The sequence below is a fragment of the Felis catus genome, chromosome B3, assembly GCF_018350175.1.
Source record: "Felis catus isolate Fca126 chromosome B3, F.catus_Fca126_mat1.0, whole genome shotgun sequence".
NCBI classification, from domain to species: domain Eukaryota; kingdom Metazoa; phylum Chordata; class Mammalia; order Carnivora; family Felidae; genus Felis; species Felis catus.
This window is the reverse complement of record NC_058373.1, coordinates 46,526,451-46,548,060: the sequence shown is the minus strand read 5'-3', so window position 1 is coordinate 46,548,060 and position 21,610 is coordinate 46,526,451. Positions and strand designations below refer to the sequence as shown.

Sequence of the window (21,610 nt, the reverse complement as noted above, 5' to 3'; positions counted from 1 at the left end):
AATCTTTTTCTAAGAAAGACATACCTTGTCTGCTTCTTGAACTTCACACACCTGCTCTCCTGTGGCTGGATTATAGACAGGGAACACTCTCCCGCTCTCTGAGTTCTGCCACTCGTTGTTAATAAAAATCTACGGAAGTAGACAACAGAAGGGGATTGGTGAGACACGTGATAGGAAGCCAACCAATGGTGAAGGATTATGGAAGTGCCATGGTAGTGATATTTGTTCTATATGTTTGTTGACACGTAAGTATAGAATTTGAAGCATTACAAGAGACCCTTAACAGTATGCAGTCCAGCCTCTCCCCAAATTCAGAAATTTCCTCTATGATATTTTTATCTCAAGTTTATCCAAAGATTAAACATAGTTCTTACCTTTAGTGAACCTGCCAACCAGTGAGGGAGTCAAACAAAGATGGAAGCACAGAGTCTCACATACATACAAACAATACACAAAGCTGAGAAAATATTTACTGACTGTCCGAACTCTGGCCAATATCCAAAAGGAGCAAATACCATGGAACAAACTGAGAGTCACCACGCTTTAGATCCTAGTTTCTCTCTCAGAGGCATAAGTAACTTCACAGGGAACTTGAAGGGTGCTGAAATAAGTAAGCATTCACTTAATTTATAGTCAGATCCTGAACTGTGCAATGACTCTAACTGGTGAGTTAAACAAGTTACGTGTGTAAATCCAAGTTAGATTTCTTCCCCTTTGCTGGGTAGGCTACACGACTCAGCAAAGGGAAAAGGCCTGTCTTTCAAACTGGTCTCTCAAGAATTTCTTAAGAGTCTTGGTTTCCTTATAAAGGAAATGGAGATTATATTAAAATGGCAAAGAGACTTATAGTTAAAAAAAAATATTCAAGTTAGTATCTCAGAAGATCTGTAAGGACTGAGTTGAAGAAAAGGAGAAAATATAGGCAAAGAAATGTAAAAATTTTTATTGATATTAGAGAAACCCAAACAAAATGTTTGGACTATAACAGCTCAAAGAATACACAAAGATATTTTACTCTATAAAATTTATAGCATTACCATGAAAATTTCTGAAGCCAGAAGCCATCAGTCAATTTAGAACAAACACAAGGATAAATTGATTTGTTATTGTCTGCCATTTTAGTAAATCACAGATGAGGCTAAATGAAGACATCTAGAATTTTAAATACTAAGTTCTAGATTATTCCAAAGCTTTATTTTGCCTTGATTTGATAAAACAATGAAGCCTATGTTTCCCCTTTTTAAGACAAAAGAGAAAAAAGACCTTAAATCTGCATAAGCACTTAATTCAAAAGTAACAAGCATAAACACAATGGCCTTGTAATTGTAGAAATTTTAAGTGTACGATTTATAAACATGCTTTATAATTTACAACAATTTGTAAACAATTTCTAAATGTAATGTATTCATTTATTCAATAAGTACTTAGATACTCCTAGACCTAGGACAGGCAAAGAGGACTAGCAGTGCCAGCCCTCCAGGGTCTTACAGTCTCTAGTAACTCACTAAATATTCACAACCTTAATGGCAGAATTTTATTACCACTACCAAAGACGAAAGTTGTGAGGATGGGAGGTTAAGAGTCTGATGAAGCAGGTTCTCATTGTGGCTCTGACTAGTCCACTGCTCCTTCCAGTGTTATCAGAGTCTGCGGGATTGCTCAGTCCAAAGAAACGAGTTCGTGTCCAAGCCTAAATTAGATCTATAGTTCTTGGACTCCTGGTCTAGTTCTCTTCCCACTCCATGTAACAAACTTCCTAACAGTTCACAGTTGATCATATCTGCACACTCCTTTGAAACACAGTATGACCTCCAAGGTAACAAAGGACAAAAATTGAGAGGTTAGTTTCACTTCTAGAGCATTATCAGTCTCTGATAAAATTATCTGATAAAATTATCAGTTTAAGGAAGAGGGGTCTTGCCAATATGCCTTATTCTCTTTATTCACAATTTGACAGAGACTTAACCTTTTTAATCCAATTTTAGTTTTTAAGTTTCTTTACTGAGCAGTTCTAACTATCTGTAAGAATTGAGATTTCATGACCTTTATTGATTCTTAGAGGTCTTCCAAAGATCAAAGAGAAAAATTACTTATTTTTTAACAGGATAAAACTCATTCATTCTCTTACTGTTTTCATTTAGGTGCATGGATCATCTTATAAATATAAGATACACTACAGGACCTTAGTGATCTTTTGCTATTTTGTCATCCTAGGAATTACTTCATCATCACTCAATTATTTCCAACCATGCAAAAAAAAGAACAAAACAAAAAATTGTGGAACTGCCATAGAATGAATAAATAATTACAACTATTTCATCATCCTTCAGTTTTCATATTGTGTTGTCCAAACTAATGCATCATCTTTTGAAAGCACATAAAAGAAGTCTGGAGACACCATCTTTGTCATATTCTTTTTAGATTTCATTGAATGCATTTAGGAACTCAGAATTTTTCATTTCAGTCCATCATGAGGTAAGAGAAGATTACAGAGAAAGATATTTCACAACCATAAATGAGTCAGAAGATGAAGGCAAAGAGAGAGAAACACTGGAGACTCTACTGATGAGGGTGAAGTTGACAAAGCAAAAGTTTGGACTATTTTCTCAAATTCAGGAATTAAAGAGCAAACAAGGTATTTATGAATACACCAAGAAAACATGATATTCTAACTCAGTCATTTAATAGGACAGAGTTAATTATTTAGTATTTTGCAATAAGAACCTGGACCACCTTGTTTTGCTAAAAGGATATGTGATAATTCTTTTATCTTTTATGGTATCTGTGTGTAAAAATTTACTTGATATGATTCATAAGTGGACAAATACTGAAGGTAGGTGTATACACAAAGGTGACTAGAGGACACATATTATGTAGAAATAAAATTTTTCATTGATCAATCTAATCTACGTTTAAATTAGAAATTTAAATTAGATATTAAAAACAGGGGCGTCGATTGAGCATCTGACTCTCGATTTTGGCTCAGGTCATGAACTCACGGGTTCATGGGATTGAGACCTGTGTTGGGCTCTGTACATTCAGCACAGAGCATGCTTCAGATTCTCTCCCCCTCTCTCTCTGCCCCTACCCCATGTACTCTCTCTCAAAATAAACAAACTTTTAAAAAAACCTAAAAATGGAAACATCCTGTAATTATGGAACACAAAGATAGCCATCCTCTTTAATACAAAATTATAAACACTCAAACTTTTCAGTAGCATTACATTGGGAAAATGCACATACAAGAACCAGAAGTAACAATAAGCTGTAACCTATTAGAGATATGTTTAAAATCTGGAATCAGTATTTATGACATGAATATTTCCTGTTTCATACATGATGGCTGATAAGCAGATAGTTAGATTCAAAGGCCTTTTACCCATTCCTGGCCAATACCTCTAAATATCCAGGAAAATATGGAAGAATAATTTGGTTTGCTATGTTTAAGTTCTAATTTTGTGGGTTTCACTATTACTACTGCTGTACATTTTTCATAAAATAACTTAAAATTTTAAGCATACAAAGGATCCAACAGACCCAGATGGTAAATGTGAGGACTATTTTTCCTGGTATGCTGAAGGTTAAAATATTTGATTTTTACTAGGTTATTCTTTTTGTAGACCTAGCCTTATGACACTTAAAAAACTTGTACTGATAACTTTGTTGGTACACCGACTAGCAAATACCTCTAATACTTGAAGATTTTCAGCTTCTCTAGGCTATTTCAAAAATTTTGAATACTATATCAATAGTTCTTCCCTAACCAGGCTCCCAATGGCCAATACTGACATAATTTAAGCAACAAAATAGATAATGATAGCAATGATTACTCATAGAATGAAAAAGGCACTCAAGAGCCCATAATGATACAAATTATTTTAATGAATATATAAATGGGGGGATAAGATGAAGTTCTGCTTCATAGGAGAATTCCAACTAACAGTTGTGAAGGAATGGTGGAATTAGATAATCACCATTTGTCAAACATCATAGTAGTAATTGCTGGAGGCAAAATCATCAGTGGATGATAAAATTGGTGGGTAAAAGTATAATGAAAAATTGGATGTTAATGTAGTCTCAAAGTATATTCCCACAAGATACTTCCTAATTACAAAGGGAAAAATAGAAACTTTATTAGAGAAACTTGACAGACAGCACCTTAATCAAGCAATCAAGGTTAACATCACCAGTAATGCAACAAATGAATTGTTATTAACATTTTATCTGCATGTCCTACCAATAATTAAAAAGCTGTGTTGAAATCTCTTGCTTTGGTTGTGGATTTGTCAGTATATCTCTTACAGTCTTCATTTATATCTCTATAAATTTTAGGTTATTTTATTAGTGAATATAAAATGATTTTTGTACATTATCCTTATATCCTATAATTGTTTATTAGTTCCAGAAGGGTTTTTTTCTCTTTTTTGTGTGTTTGAATTCTTAGGGATTTTCTACCTAGACAATCATGTTATTTATGAACAGAGACAGTTTTATTTCTTCCTTCCCAGTCTATATACATGTTATTTCCTTTTCTGGTTTTACTATATTAGGTAGGACTTTCAGCACAATGTTCAACAGGAGTGGCAAAAAGGGGTTTCTTGTTCCTATTCATAGAAAGCATCTATATAATTTCTTGTCATTAAGCATGATGTCAGCAAGAGGTTTTATGTAGGTATTTATCATCCAGTTGAGGAAATTCCTTTATTTTTAGTTTGTGGAGAGTTTTTTTTTTTTTTTTTTTACCATGAATGGGTGTTGGATTTTGTCAAATGCTAATTCTAAATGTACAGATGCTATCGTATGAGTTTTTTTCATTAGCCTGTTGATGTAACAGATCATAATAAATGATTTTTGAATTCTGAACCAGTCTTGTATACCTGGAATAAATCCCACTTTGTTGTGGTGTATCATATACTGTTGGATTTTATGTGTCAACATTTTTTACAGTATCTGCATTTATGTTAATAAGAGGTATTGGTCTGTAGTTTTCCTTTCCTGTATGTCTTTATCTGGTTTTAGTATTACAGTAATGCTGGCCATATTAGATGAGTTAGGGAGTGATCCTTTTGCTTCTATTTTCTGGAAAATACTACACAGAATTGGTATGTTTGCTAGAAATCACCACTAAAACCATCTGGACCAGGGGCATCTGGGTGGCTCAGTTGGGTGAACATCCGACTTCAACTCGGTCATGATCTCAAGGTTCATGAGTTCAAGCCCCACATTGGGCTCGCTGCTGTCAGTGCAGAGTCCACTTCAGATCCTCTGTCCCCCTCTCTACTTGCCCCTCCCCTGCTTGCTCTCTCTCTCAATAATAAACATTTAAAAAAATGTGGACCAGTGCTCTTTTATTTTTGGAAGGTTACTAATTACTAATTCGACTTCTTAAATTTATATGGGCCCATTTAGGGTTAGCCAATATGAGTTTCCATCCTTGGTTCCCACCACCAACTATTCTTTTTTTGTGCATCTCTTAGGTCAACCTCCTGAGAAGAGCACTTGGTTGGTTTCAGAACATTTTTTGAAGCACCTCCAGATGTAAATGAAATAACTACCCTTGGGTCCAAATATATGTAACCATAAAGAAGAAAGCCACGTATGTTTGAAGCCATTAAAGGGCCAAGTTTGGGTCAAGATCATTTCTTTTCAAAAGAACCATGGAGAGGCGGGCAACAAGTGATGAATATCTCAGGAGTGGGTGTCAAGTTGGTAGGTGTTAAGATTTTAAGAATTTCTGTATTTTTAAAATGTCTTTGGTATTAGTATCTGGGTAATTCTGGTCTCAAAGAGTAAGATGGAAAGTATTCTTCTCCTCTCTTCAATTTTCTGGAAGAGTTTTCGTAGAAGTGGCATTATTTTGTCCTTAAATATTTGATAGAATTTGCCGGTAAAAGTATCTGGGCTTGGAGTTTTCTCTGTCAAAAAGGTTTTTTAGCTATGTGTTCAATTTCTTAAATAAATACAGGGCTATTTATCTATTTCTCCTTGTGTGACTTTTGGTAAAATCTGTCTTTCAAGAAATTGACCCATTGGAGCATCTGGGTGGCTCAGTTGGTTAAGGGTTTGACTCTTGATTTTGGCTCAGGTCATAATCTCCTGGTCATGAGATCCAGCCCAGCACTGGGCTCCATGCTGAGCGTGGAGCCTGCTTAAGATTCTCTCTCTCCCTCTCCCTCTCCCCTATGCTCTCTTTTTGAAATAAAAAAAAAAAGACAGATAGATAATTTGCCCATTAGTTATCAAATTTGTGGGCACAGATTTGCTCACAAAATTCCTTTATCATCCTTATAATGTCCATTGATGGTCCCTCTTTCATTTCTGGTATTCAAAATTTATGTCTTCTCGCTTTTTCTCTTTGTTAGACAAGCTAGATATTTATCAATTTTATTGACCTTTTCAAAGAACCAGTCCATGGTTTTAGTGATATTCTCTATTGTTTTCTGTTTTCAATTTCACTGATTTCTGCTATAATTTTTTATTATTTTTCTTCTGCTTGCTTTAGATTTATATAGCTCTTCTTCTTCTAGTTTTCTAAGGTAGAAACTTGGATTATTTCTTATTTTCTAATATATGCAACTCAATGCTGTAAATTTTCCTCTACCATTTTCACTGCATCCCACAAATTTTGGTAAGTTGTATTTTCATTTAGTTTAAAACATTTTAAATTTCTCTTGAGGCTTATTCTTTGATTCATGTGTTATTTAGAAATATGTTCTTTAATCTCCAAATATTTTGGGATTTTCCAGTTTTCTGCTATTAATTTATAGTTTTACTCTATTGTGGTCTGGGAGTATTTTTTATATGATTTCTACTCTTTTAAATTTGTTGAAGTGTGTTTTATGGTCTAGAATGTGGTCTATCTTAGTGAATGCTCCATATGAACTTGAGAAGAATGTGTATTCTGCTGCTGTTTGATGGAGGCTTACTTTACTACTCTTAGAACTAATAGCAGCATTTGCTTTTACAGAAAACCCAGCTTTTGCATTTTCCTTCCGTTCCCAACTCATTTTAATATCACTATTCAATTAATCAATATGTTAAAATTAATGTATGCATGGATAGCTGTTTCAATTACATATTGTAATAATATTTCGTGCCACACCGTATAATAAAGCAGAAAAAATGAAAGGCAAAAAGGTTGAAAATAAAGTGATATTGTCTTTTTTTCTTCAGACATGATTGCCTGTCTGGAAATTCCTAAGAAATCTACAAAAAAAACGCTGAAAGTATAATTTAACAAAGTCCCAGGATATGAGATCAATATACTATCAATAAATCATTGGGAAATGAAATTTAAATGCATATATTTATACACACACATTAGTTCATGCAAGATCTGGTTGCGCTGCGACAGAAGGGTCCATTACAGTATATTGCTTACCTTACAGCCAGAAGTGGAAATCCTGGGCAGCAACTTTTGGCAGCAACTATTAACCCGTTAAATTATGTGACTTTAAAAATTATACTCTAAGAAAGAGTTTCAAGAAGAGTTATGGCTCTTAGTTGCAATGTAACCTCCTCACAAAATTGAGGGACCTGCAAAACTCTCTCCCAATCCTCCCCTGTAGAAAAAGATTCGATAGAAAACAAAACAAAACAAAAAAGGTGGAACTAACAGAAAAAGGAAGAGCTGAGCAGAAATTTGATTTTGCAGGAAAAAAACTGCCAAATGTTCATTGAAAGCCTATTTTAAGGGCACCTCACTGGCTCAGTTGGTGAAACATGTGATTCTTGATCTCAGGGTTGTGGGTTCAAGCCCCACACTGGGTATGGAGATTGCTTAAAAATAAAATCTAAAAACAAAAAAACCAAAAAAACAAAAAAACAAAAGGCCTACTCTAAACACCGAGTTGTTTTAGATTCTACTGAAAACCCACAGAAGACATGTACTCTGCTCTCTGCTGTCCTGGAACTTATAATTATGTTTCAGAGACAAGATTCCTTTCAGGAAAGTTAAATAATGTAAGGCACTCTATGATTTAGTGCCAAGATGAATGGTAGAGATAACCACTGCAGGAGTGTACCTCAGAGAAGGGAGAGAGCGGTGTGGGCTGACATGTTAGAAGAACACTTCAGGAAAACAAGAAATAATGAGGGAGTATGACCCAGGGTAGGGAAAGGATAAGGTAAAGGAAAGAAATTCTATCCCTAATAAGATGATTCAGCTGGCCCGATCTACCCCTCCTCCTCGACTTCAGCTCCTCTCTGAAGATTGTCTGATACACTGGTTTAGGAAGTGTGACAGAGAAGGAAGAAATCCAAGTTTAGCTGCTCTCCTTCCCTCCAGGAGTCCCCAGACCCTAGCAGCAGCTCCAGGGGTTGAGCGCCCTGGAAACCCAGCCCCAGCCTCTACCGCGGCACTGGCTTCAGAGTAAGCAGGGTGCCTTCCAGCACGCAGGTCCTCCAAACCACGAAAATCCAGAGAGGACATAGGTCAGAAAGCCGGTCACACTCACAGAAAGAAGGGAGACATGAGAAAAGATTCTTTCCAATGTTGTAAATTGACACATTAAGAGAGAGCTGTGCCTAAAAGGAGTGAAAAATACGGCAGAGGATACAGGAAGAAGAAACTTTGAAAAGATATGGAAAATGAATACTGAAAAAAGTAGTGTTAGAAAACAAATATTTTTTTAAAATGTAGTTGTTAGAATTGAAGAGTCTGAGAAAAATAAGCCTTACAGATTTCCCACTGAGAAACAATGAATCGAAAATGGAACCATGATGAAGAGAAATGGGGGTAGTGGGAAAAGAAAACGTTGAGACAGGGAAGATAGAAAGAGCTGGAACTCATCTCCTATGAACATTCAGGTGTTCAATATTTTGAACTGTTCAAGACTGGATAACTAGATTTCTTTCCTTTTTTCACATGAAAATACAGTTAGAAAAAGCATTAAAGCAAGACCAGCCAGAACACATACAGAGCCCCTGGCGGAGAACAATTTGAGACCCAGCCATCGATTTGCGTCATCACAATCCTGCTATTTGCAGACACGTCTTGGGTTCGTGGTTTTGGTCAATACCTGAATTTCACTAGTAGCCCACGGAGCGGAGAAGGGATTACACTGTAGGGGAGTGGTGGTATTCTTGGGTAGCATAATCCGGAATCCTAAGTATGTGTACTTGGGCCAAAAGGTTCTCAAAAGCCAAGCAAACAATTGCAGAGATAAAGACAAGGAGTCCCAGGCAATCAGTAAGGACAATTTTGTTATAAAAAGTCTAGTCTAAACACAGCTGAACTCAAGAGGATGAGTCTCTTAAGATGCAGGTTTCCATGGACTCTTCCTGTTAACACCCTCCCATCCCATCTTCCCTTCCCTTATCTTCCTCAAAAGTTTGTACTAAGTAGGTGCTTAGTGCCTGCTAGTGTCTCCTTAGATTTCCGGATTTTCTTTCTTTTCCAGGATGAGCAAATTACGTCTTTCAGGTTAAATATACCTGTCTGTCTCCAGTATATGATCCCAAGGGTACAAGAGGGCTAAAGGGGTACTTGCGCCAGACATCCCAAAAGACAAAGGCCACTGCTTCCATGTAGCACGTCAACCACCAAATAATTCTTTAAAGAGAAAATAAATCATTCCAATGACTGACTCACTTGTAGAGAACAGACCTGGCTAAAACAAACTCAATTATATATCATCAATCCTACCTACCCCACTGCCCCATGATCCCCATATCTGAGAATGCTCTTGACATCTGTTTTAAGAAAAGAGTAAGAAACAGCCAACTGGTCTGAGCCGCCTTATCAGAGTCACATTGAATTACAGCATTTGTTACTCTGTTGAAGCAACATGGCATTAAAGCCAAGTGCACACCAATGTCAGTTGTGACATATTCCCAAATCGGAAGAAACTATACTTGCCATCAGTGTTGTGGTAGAAGGCAATGGGAATTGCTACTGGTAATGGTTAATGTTCATTTCTTCCTGTTCCACTTTCTATAAACAAGGTAATGCCTATACAAGCTCATTACTGTAAACTGAGCACATTTAAATTGGCAGTAAAACCAGAGTATTTACTCTAGTGCACATATAAAGTGCCTCATCCAATGTTTTGGAAATGTTTCAAGTTTTGAAACCAAGCAGCTGGCAGCTTTACAAGCCAAACCTTACACTTAAATCACTCACTCTGGAAAGTTTTTTGGTGTCCCGTGTCAGGTAGTACCATTCAGCAGACGTTCATTCCCCCACCCCTTGAATTCTTTTGCAATAAATTTGCATTCACAGGGCTCTTATAACTCTTCCAGCACCATAGACTCCAATGGCTGTTGATTAAATGTATATATCCTGTGCATTTAATCTGACTTACATTATGGCCACTTCGTAAAAATGCCACAGACTGGACAAGCGATGACACATAGCAAGAACCTGGAATCCCTGCAAAGCCTCAGATTAGGGTTTTTTCTCCTTCTTTATTAATAGTGACCATTTTGTGGTCCGGCTCTAAATCAGCAAAAGTATTTGACAGCAAATGCTCCTATCTATGGATTATATATAACCCGTCCTACACACCAGATGAAAAAGGGATAACCCTGGGAAAGGAAGGGCTTGTTCCATGTAAATCATGTTACAAATTGGACAACACCCAGAGAGTTCATTGTTCAGCCTCAATTGTGAAGGCCGTTCCCATTTACTATTCTCCTAGAATCGATGTTAATTAAGGCGGACTGAGACCATAAATCAGCCTGGGAGTTTTACAATGTAATTCAGCATTAAGCATATATATTTAAATTAAAAGTAACTGATTAACCACTAGAGTTTTTCCAGAAGTGGCTGGGGCCATTTCTTTATAATAAAGACACGTCACCTTTCATTTTTGTAAGGGGAGAGCATGAAAGAAATACTGTATTATCTTCTAAAATGGTGAATAAGGCTGGTAAGTGACTCATGACACTGGTTATTGGGAGGAGGCGCTGGAAAGAGAGAGAGAAGAACAGGAAGGAGAGCTGCATGGTGCGGGGCAGCTGGCATCTTTTCTCTACCTCCCTTGAAGTCGTGGGCTCTCCCTCTAGTCACAATCATCCATTACCCACCTACCATTCATCAGGCTCTGCGCTAGGCACTGGGGGTGACAGAAATAGGTAAGAACCAGCGCCCGCCCTTCAAGTGAGCGTTCGGCATGGCAGAGGGCAGGACTGTCACAGCAACGGATCTAATAACAGGACATGACAACAACATTCAAAAGGATTTATGGAACACCCACTAGGAATACGCTTCAAAGATACTATACTTTATGTTCCAACTTTATAAAACACTAGCCCGGTAATTTGTGTGCCTCCAGGAAACCCAACCAAAGAGCTACACCTGCCTGACAGAAACCAGGAGAACATCCTTCTGAGAACAGGACTTGGGCTTCATCAAAAAAAAAAAAAAAAAAAAAGCAGAAGAAACAAAGTAATGGCTCTGTGAACCCACAGGGGAAAGACAGGATTGTCTGATGAGTAAGTCCTTCAAGAGCTGTGCTAACACAACCCATCTACACATGCCTCCCCACACAGTAAATATGAAAACCACGTGCAGAGAGTGAGCCTGGGAGAGGAATTTGTTTTAACCCAAAGTACATGGATAACACATACTCGATGAGTAATTCAGATTTATTAACATTATTAGATGACCACTGTATACCAATCATTTTTACTATTTCATTTAATCTGTGTAACATACCTGTGATGTAGGTATTTTCCTTCTAGATGTGTAAATAAAGGCTCATGTTACAAATGCAAGTTTATACTGCAAATAATGTACAAGGCAAAAGCTTGAATGTAGGTCTCTAAATGCTAAGTACAGAGCTTTTCCATTCCTCATAACATTACCGGTTCCTACCTCCCACCGTCCCCAACTCTACTAGACTACAACTTTAAGTGAAAGATCTATGTTCAGTTAGGCCAAAAGCAGCAAAAAGAATATAATTAGGACTTTTCCTGTAAAGTCAGAATTGAAAACCCAACCAATCAAGCGAATAATAACAAAAGTTAACATATAAGGCTATGTTCCCAGCACTGTTCTAGACACTTTACATATATTAACTCATTTAATACTCAAAATTATCATCTGAGGTCAATACTATTATTATCCCTGTTTTACAGACGACAAAGCTGAAGCTCAGAGATATAGAGGAACTCACCCACAGCCAGGCATGTGGCAGAACTGGGACTCAAAACCCACACAGTCTGGCACCTTCACCCTCAGCCCTGGACACTGGTATCTATAACAGACTGGCACTCTGATGTCACTTCCTGCATTGCTACATAACCTTCAAGTGGCCATCTGCACTGTTCCAAAAGAAATAAACATGCTTCTTCCCCAAGGGGTAGGTTTCTTCATAGTCTGGTCCCAACCAACACTTCTGGTCTCCTCTCCGGCCATCCCTCACCATGTATCTAAGCAGGAATAACATCTATAGGACAGTATCATCCATGACAAACAAGCAGTGACAAAATAACACCACGTTTCCCATCAAGGATATGTCCCTATCTAAATGTAGAATGGAGTGTGTGCCTGTGGAGAAAACCAGACTGGTCTTGCATAGACCAGTGTCTTACAGTGTGCCATACAATGAGGAGCACAAGCATTCAAAATCTGTGGATCTAAGTTCCTCCCTTTGCCCCCCTATACTTAAATCACACCAAAAATGCTACGAATTGTTATGAATGAGGATCTCTGAGCCTGCTGTTTCCTCCCTTCTTTACCTGACACAACATTAGAATTTTAGTCATCTTTCAAAACTCAGTTCAAGGGGCACCTGGGTGGCTCAGTTGGTTAAGTGCCCGACTTGGGCTCAGGTCGTGATCTCACAGTTCATGGGTTCGAGTCCCGTGTTGGGCTCTGTGCTGACAGCTCAGAGCCTAGAGCCTGCTTCGGATTCTGTCTCTCCCTTTCTCTCCGCCCCTTCCCCGACTCGTGCTCTGTCTCTCTCCCTCTCTCTCTCAAAAATAAATAAATATTTAAAAAATCACAAAAAAAACCCTCAGTTAAAATACTTGATAAAGCTGTCCCAAACTCTTCAGAGTTGTCTGATCATTCTCTGACTTCTGCCTGTGTATCACATCGATGTATAATACTTTACATATGTCCCCCACTTAGATTGTGGGCTCCTTAAGGATAAACACCATGTCACTATGTCATCTTTGTTTTTTGATCTCCAGGACCTAGAAAAAGAATAGTGAAATGGTAGATGCTCAGTAAATATTTATATGCATTTGTATTACCCAAGAAGCAAATTCTTTTTGTCAACAAAAACCAAAACAATGTATGTTTTAATTCCAGGAATCAGATCCTTGGAATCCTAGAACCGTTTCTATCTATCCAGAGAAGCAGGTCCCCAGTCAACACTGAATACTACCTAATACTGGATGCTTCCTACTTCTTCTTGTCTGGATTGAAGCTACGCAACAGTTTTCCTCTAGAACATGGCTTTGGATAGACACTGTGACACCAAGATAATGAAGTTATTTACTTACCTAAGAAGATTGCAGAACCATGCACCTTGCTAAAACTCTTTAGGATAAAGGTGGTTCAGAAGGAACCCTTTTACTCTGGGGGCACTAGATAATGACACCGGAGTTCTCAGGAGGAACCTGAAACCCAGAACTGCAGTCCCTTCATCTCACCACTGCCAGTAGTGTGGTTCATTATTTAACTATGCTTAGGGGCTTGTTTATAAAGGGACATCATTTTCGTGGTCTTATTTTCTATTACAGCAAAAGGAAGAGGGGGAGGAACAGTGCTTGCGTTCTGTTCTTGGTTTCAAACTAAATGTTCAGCTAGTCTCCTAGCTTCCCCAACCCTCAGTTTCTTTATCTATGATAAAGAATGATGATTTATCTATAATAAGTGAAACTTGGTAACTGAAGATAGGCTAATCTATGGCACTTGTGATAAAACTTCTGTCCAGCCCCTTGACAGATATTGATAATCAATCACAATATCTTCCAGTTGAATTTCTGAAAACTTTTCAACATGGCATTTTAGAAAGCTACTGCCAACTGAATGGAAGATGTCCCTGAGGACGTAAAAGTTCTAACTCTGTGAATCTGACGTACTGGCCACAGAACACATATGGCCACCAGTGGGCGCTCAATAGGAAAGTTTATCAGAAGTTCTGGGACACCGTAGGTTTGTCTTGCTTCTCCAAGTGCATGCTGACATTTCTATAACCATTTCAACAACACCTCTCTATGTCCAGAGCAGAGTCCATCCTCTGGGTTCAAAAGTGGCGGTCTCCTTTTCCAATTATGTCTAGCACTTGAACATGTAACTGATGAACTAGAAAGATACCATTTTGAAAAAGCACAATTTGGGTGGAAAAAAATCCTGCAACAAACATTTTAAAACTTAGGCAAGCTCATCACCAAGCACAATTGGTAACTGCCCACCTTCCCCCCAGTCTTAATGCTTGTTGTGAAACTATGAGGTTCGACACGATCATACTTTACCAGCCAAATCTTACTAAAGGATCACTTTAAAAGACACTAATGGGGGGCACCTGGGTGGCTCAGTTGGTTAAGCATCCTACTCTTGGTTTCAGTTCAGGTCATGATCTCACGGTTTGTGAGTCTGAGCCCGCATCAGGCTCTGTGCTGACAGCACACAGCCTGCTTCAGATTCTGTGTCCCCCTCTCTCTCTGTTCCTCACCAGCCTGCGCGCGCTCTCTCTCTCTCTCTCTCTCAAAAATAAACATTAAAATTTTTTTAAAAAAAGGAACTAACAAGTGAGTATCTTTTTCTTGCTCTAAATATAGTTAGTGGAGGCTGCTTGGGTTAGGAAGAGAGAGATTCACAATGCTGGAAGGGGCCCCAGATATAATGTATGCAAATGAAAAATGTTACTAAATAAATTTCTCAAAAGAGGCCAATGACTTGCACAAGGCCACATACCCCACTAGTGGTAGAATAATAGGGACTGGAACCCCCATGTCCTGATTCCCATTCTAGTGCTTTTTCTAAATTTAATCTGTGCTAATGTTTCTTTGGAAAGCAAATTTGATGGTTGACCAGGGAATCAGAGCAGCCTCACTGCATTTCTTCCACAAGGTCTCTTAAACATTACTCTGCACAAGGAATTTTGCTCAAGTCCCTTTTTTCTTCAATACAATCAATGCAGATGATAGCGAAATAGTTTTTAATTTCCTTTCTTGAAAGCAAAACGTGTTAGGGAAACAGTGGTGATTTACATTCCTAATGTGATTCTGCTTAGAGATGAGGTCCTGGGATATTTTCTGCAGCCTCCTGAGGTGCAGAAGCAGGAACTTCTGGCAGAGAACAGACAGCAACCTGACTATTGTGATTTTCAGATAATAAATTATTTCTTGGGCTTATTAAAGAACAGCTTTGTGCTCTTACAACAACAGGGCTATAGGGGCGCCTGGGTGGCGCAGTCGGTTAAGCGTCCGACTTCAGCCAGATCAAGATCTCGCGGTCCGTGAGTTCGAGCCCCGCGTCGGGCTCTGGGCTGATGGCTCAGAGCCTGGAGCCTGTTTCCGATTCTGTGTCTCCCTCTCTCTCTGCCCCTCCCCCATTCATGCTCTGTCTCTCTCTGTCCCAAAAATAAATAAACGTTGAAAAAAAAAAACACAACAGGGCTATATTTGAGGGTACAGGAAGGATACTTCAAAATCATCCTAATGACTTCCCACAGGCCAGTAGGTCTTGGATAAGAAAAGAAAGGGAATGGCCAGCCTTGACTGATTTAGGAGCTGGTTAAATTTCACTGCATCAAAGTGATTCCTTTTTCATACTTTCCTTTCTCCATAGAATCTAGGTATCCACGGCTGAATAAGAAAAGGGCATCAAATGCCAAAATCTTTATAAAATGGTCACAGCTGTTTGATTCACAGTCACTTCTCCTAGCTAAGGGAATTAACGTAAAAATTCATGATGGCACTCTGTTAGGGACACTACACACAAGCCTTTGGGGAAAAAGAATCTCTAAGTGTAATTCCCTCCTGTAAATATTTCATAACATCCTAGATTCTGGGCAAGAAATGTCATTTATTTCCCCACCTCAGAAATTTTATCCCCTTCCTGAAGGAATGTGTTTAAGAACTCTAACAAGTACAATACTACAACAAAGTCTTCTGCCAAACATTAGTGTCCTTTTCCAGGGCACCTGGGTGGCTCGGTTAAGCTTCTGACTCTTGATTTCTGCTCAGGTCATGATCTCATGGTTTGTGAGTTCAAACCCTGCATCTGGTTCTGCACTGACAGTACTGAGCCTGCTTGAGATTCTCTCTCCCACCCCTCTCTCTCTGCCCGTCCCCAGCGCATGCACGCTCTCTCAAAAGAAATAAACCTTAAAAAAAAAAAAAAAAACTGTTCTTTCCCAAATCTGAAAGGAACAGGTATCTCAGTGTCCAAGAAGGGAGGTCTGAAATATGAGTGGAGTACACGGTTGTGTCTCTGCATTAAGACAGTAAGGACCATAACGACAGGCTTTCTGAAAGCCAATTCAATGTGACTGGGCTGGTTTATACTTTGTTGTTGTTTGTTTGTTGTTGTTGTTGTTGTTTTCCAAATAAGACCATCAGGATAGCAACATGCAAGTCTGTTCTCTCCTCAAGACAGGTACAGAGACTGAAGTTGCTTAACGTATTCAATCATAATGATTAAATGTCATGAAGGTTGTGTCTATATGCAAAATGAAATAGAGATATAAGGAAATTCACTGAGGACTGAGGTGATTAATCTTGCACATATTCCTTTATTTGCCTTATAGAACAACCAGAGTGGAGTGCCAAGAGCCAAAAGATCTCCATGTAAATACCACTCTGCCTTTTACCACTTATGCAATCCTGAGCCATCTTTAAATAGACTCTCAAACTCTTTGAGCTTTGTTTCCTTCTCTGTAGGAACAGAAATAAGGCTCGTCCACCTTGCAGGGCTGTTGTACAATTAAGTGAGATAAAATGTGACTGTGCCTGAGGCTTAACTGGCTAGGATGAACTTTCTTCCCTCTCAAAGATCCTTGAAAAGAGCTCTCTTGGCTTCATTTGGTTTTCTCCGTACTCTAATAGAGCACTTAACATGCAGTCAGTGTTCAAAAGACATAATGGATCATACTCCTGGGACAGAAGTGAAGACGGACTTCGGATTGGCTGTCTACAGGGATCCGACCCATCTAACAGTGGCTTTACGTGGTTTTCTAAATCTCAGTAGTTACGTGGAGAAAGACCCCAAACAGGGAACTTAACCACACAAGCCAAGCCACATCACTTGGCCACTTTTGCACCAGGAAGATAACAGAAGACAAATCAGGCTTGCCACACTTTGCAGCCCACAGCAAAGTGGCTGTGACAATACAGAGACGCTGCCATGAATTTTCTAATTGGGGAATCTGACCCCCTGAGGAATTCTGAAGCAGCAGGCTTTAATAGGAGTTAGGTGTAAATAATTTCCTATCCTCGATGAATCTTTGACATAAAGCTGTCATGTTTTATTTCAGTAATAAAATGTTTTGTTTTTTTAATAGTAAATGCTTCAAATGATTTGTATTTAAACCCTGCAGTAGATGGTGCCTTGGAGAGTTGAATTTTACTCGGCTTGCCACTAAACTGCTTTTGGTTCATCAAAGGAGAGTACCAGATAACAAATCAATAACCAGAATGATGTATCTATAGAAAAAAGTTCAATTACTTTTAATTGAGCAGCATAAGGAAGTAGTTTAAGGACTTGTCATATGTTGGTTATCTCCTTTTACATGACTATTCCATTGTTTCTGCGGATATACTGTACTTTAAAGAGATTTGTGGACAACAAAGAACACACAGCATGATCATTTAACTGTACAAAATTAAATTTCTATTGTAATGAAAAACTGTACTGATGACCACTTCAGTATGCTACTCTACAAAGCTAGTAGGCTTTTGAACATTATAATCAAAGGTAAAAAGGTGATTTTTAACTTCAATGAAAAACATCCCCATCTTCTTTTACTTCTAATTAAGAGGCTACCTATATAAAGTAAAATAATGAAGCAAATATTCAGAACCATCCTGTTGAAACATTTAGGTAGGTAGAGCAAAAGTGGTTCTGTTGACTTCCATTTTTTGCTCTGTTTCACGCCAAAACATCTGGCTAAAAAGTGAAAAAACACCCAAATGGCATTGTATAGGAAAACACCTAGATGATTGATCGCATTTTGCACTTTAAAGTCAGTGTTTTGATATTATAGAGACACGGCCTTGGTTCAATAGGTGTAATCTCTTACAGGCAAAAGCATGGTTTCATAAAGCTTTGACAAGGACTAACTTACCAGTTCTAATTTTAAAGTAATTAACTGTTTTTTAATAACTGACCCAATTTGTATTCTCTGAACCCCACTTACCCTGAGTCCCAGGCTAAAAGGCAGGAAAAAGGAAAAGTCTTCACTAGGAAAGACTGCAATCTTGACTTTCAAAGTATGCAGACAGCACAAGGTCAGAAGAAATGAGAAATGAGAGGCAACATTTTAAAACAGCTTTAAAATATTAATCTAAAGCGATTGTGCCAGAGTATTTTAAAATTAAGGTTGTATGCCCAACACATCACACTAATGTGCGTAATTACATGAATTGTGTTAATCCTGGAAACAAATAAATTATAACATGAGCAGTGAGGTAGCAGAGATCCACCCAGCTTTTCAAATATCCATCTAATCTCAAGGTCTGTTTCTGAAAGTGAAAGGACACTGATGAGAGCCCAGAGACAAAAGGTCATTCATTAGTCATGTTCCCCAGAGGACAGTTCAGTTTGGGGCAGCCTTCCAGGAACAAGGCTAGATCTGAATGAACTGGAACGTGAGGGAAGAGGTGGGGAAGGAGGCTGGCCTCTTTCTCCAAAGGAGGCTGATTGGATCATTCAGATTAAAGAGCTCTGGGGTTACCTGTGATACAGATTAGGGAAGGCATAGGGTTCCATTTGACTCAGGATTCCAAGGGTCATATTCCAAGGGCAGGATATTTCTACCACAGACTAAATTGTGGCAGATAACAAACGGTTATCATATGACTGGTTTGACTAGCACCCAGGTTGAATCTCATAAAGGTCCTTTTTAGTCTTCTTTCATCGCAAAAATGGGCAAAGGTATCCTAAAATCACGTTCTGCCTCCTCATTTCTCTCCTGCCATTTCATAATGGGTATAATTCCTATGTGTATAAAGATTCCTAGATGGCGTGACTTGGGTATGGCATTTAAATTTTCTGTGGCTCAATTTTCTCATCTGTAAAATAAGATAATAAAACCACCTTGGGATACCTGGCTGGTTCAGTGGGTAGAGCATGCTACTCTTGATCTCTGGGTTGTGAGTTCAAATTCCACATTAGGCGTGGAGCCTACTCAAAAAATTAAAATAAAATAAAATAAAATAAAATAAAATAAAATAAAATAAAATAAAACCTCCTCATCCAGTGGATGTAAGAATTAACTAGATTACTGCAAAGTCTGGAATAGTGTGTACTCAGAACTTCTAACTGATTCAGATTCTGAATGTAAACAACCAATTCAAGACAATTTATTAGTGCTCTTAAAAAGCTAGTCACTGATTGTTCTGTGTTTACTCATTCATTTACTCTTCTCTCCATTGCTAGTAACTAAGATCTCTTGGAGAAACCATCAGAGACAAACAGGGCGAAAGGATAGGTGGAAGAAGGTAACGATGGTGAAGGCCATCCGACATATTAACTGGTCTCCTGTAATTTCTGATTGCTACTCTCTTCTGACTACCATAAAGACAGGTCAATGCAGGCTGGTTCACACATCCCAGGGTTTCCTGGGCGGGAGAGGGTCTGAGCGGTGGTGTGGGAATGTCCTTTCAGAAGAGGAAACTCAGCAAAGGGCTTTCATGCCGTCCTGTCAGTCTTGAGAAAGCAGGAATGTAACATGATTTCTTTTGTCTTGTGCTTGGAAACAAATGTTCCTTTGCCTATCTTCTCTAGGTTTAATTAGTCTTCTGTCTTTCTCAGAAATCAGCCTGTTCATTTGCAAATGGCAGACATCAGAAAGGCTAGTGACTATGAGTGTAGGTGTTGGGGGGGAAGGAGGCTGAAGTGTTTATTTTCAAAGCCACAGGGGTCCCCATTTGAAAAAGCACCCAGCTTATCTCAATGTTTTTGTTTGTATGATTTTGAATTAAAAGGTTGGAGCAATTCATTTAGGAGATTAAGCTGTCTTTACAATGAGCCTAACGGCCCTATTTATTCACTAGTATCGTTAAGGTTTTTAAAAAAGGTTTTCTACTACACTCTTCATTAGTGCAACAATTTTTAAAGATTCCTTGAGTCTTTGATTTTTAATGCCAATTAATTTTACATTAAAATGATGTTCATTGCTGGTCGCCAATAAAAATCACAAACCATATGTATAATAACAGTTTAGGGTTGACAGTTTTAGCAAATGAAATACAGGATGCCCAGTAAATATCAATTTCAGAAAAACCAATTAAATTTCAGTATAAGTATGTCCCCAAATCACAGGGAAATCATGGTGCATTCTTATATTTAAAAAGTATTTGTTACTTACCTAAAATTCAAATTTAACTAGACGCTGTATATTTTATCTGGCAACCCTACCAGGTTTTCATGGAAATTGTACAAGCTCCACAAATGCCAAGTGGAAACTAGGAGAAACTCCATTTCATTACTTTATTATTATACTTAAACTCGCTTCTTGCAGAGCTCAACTTCATCAGTCAGAATAATACTCCCCAGTATATGAACAAATAAACGGATACCTTGGGAAATCAAGTGAATTGTGACTACAGGATGGGACTGAGTTCTAACCACCAAAGGCCATTCATTTATGGTAATTTTCTCATTGTGAAAAAGTGAACCACAAAAGGGACAACTGGTATCTTTAGCTGAATTAGAACTTAATGTCATGAACTACTACATATAAATGCCAATGTCATCTTTCATTTATGTTACAAAGCAAACATCCTATGCAGAGAGAGGCTGAAACACCCCAGCGCCCATCCTAAAGTTGAAGAGGCCTTTGAAACAATAAATGAGTGATTTCTCCACACTAAACATTTGCTTGTGACAGTAAACAAAAAGCAAGCTGAATTTTATATAGCACAATCATTTTCGTGTATCTGTTGATGCAGTTAAAAGAAGAGAGCAATTACTGAATTTTTTCTTTCAATTAAAATTATAATTATTGCCCTTGACTCAAATCTTAGCAAATACTCTCAAATATAATTATATCTATGTTGTACATGATTAAATTCTTCCTTATTGCTCTCCACCCTTACAAATATGCGAAAAGATCTGTGTGACACCTTCCTCTACCCCAGGAATTTAATTGTAATATTTACAGTAATTAATTCCTAAAACCCAAGTTAATAAAATGTGATAATGAACTAATAAACCTAACTGTGCATAGCTTATAGAGTCAATTTCATTACCCTAAAGCCACATCTAACATTTAGGAAGACAGATTTTTTTTGCAGACCTCAAATCGCCTTAATTTTTCTTTCCTTTTTGTCTTTCTTTTTAAATTAAGGCACCTTCTTGACAAAGGAAAAAAGGAAAGGAGATGTCAAATGAAAAGCTCAAATTAACCTTCAAATATCTAATCAAGAAATCCCTATTTGCCACTTAAACAAGATATTAGAAAAATCTTGCTAGGACTTAATTTTGAAA

At 38.0% G+C, this 21,610-nt stretch overlaps 1 protein-coding gene across 7 annotated transcripts in view; it reads right to left on the bottom strand.

Moving 5' to 3' along the window:
- ALDH1A2 (aldehyde dehydrogenase 1 family member A2) overlaps positions 1-21,610 on the bottom strand; it is a 100,439-nt gene that overhangs the window by 62,819 nt on the left and 16,010 nt on the right. For all 7 annotated transcript variants that reach the window (XM_006932501.5, XM_011282900.3, XM_019832353.3 and 4 more), the window contains one exon: positions 25-129. In XM_006932501.5, the coding sequence (XP_006932563.4) occupies positions 25-129 (105 nt within the window). The remainder of the gene's footprint in view (positions 1-24; positions 130-21,610) is intronic.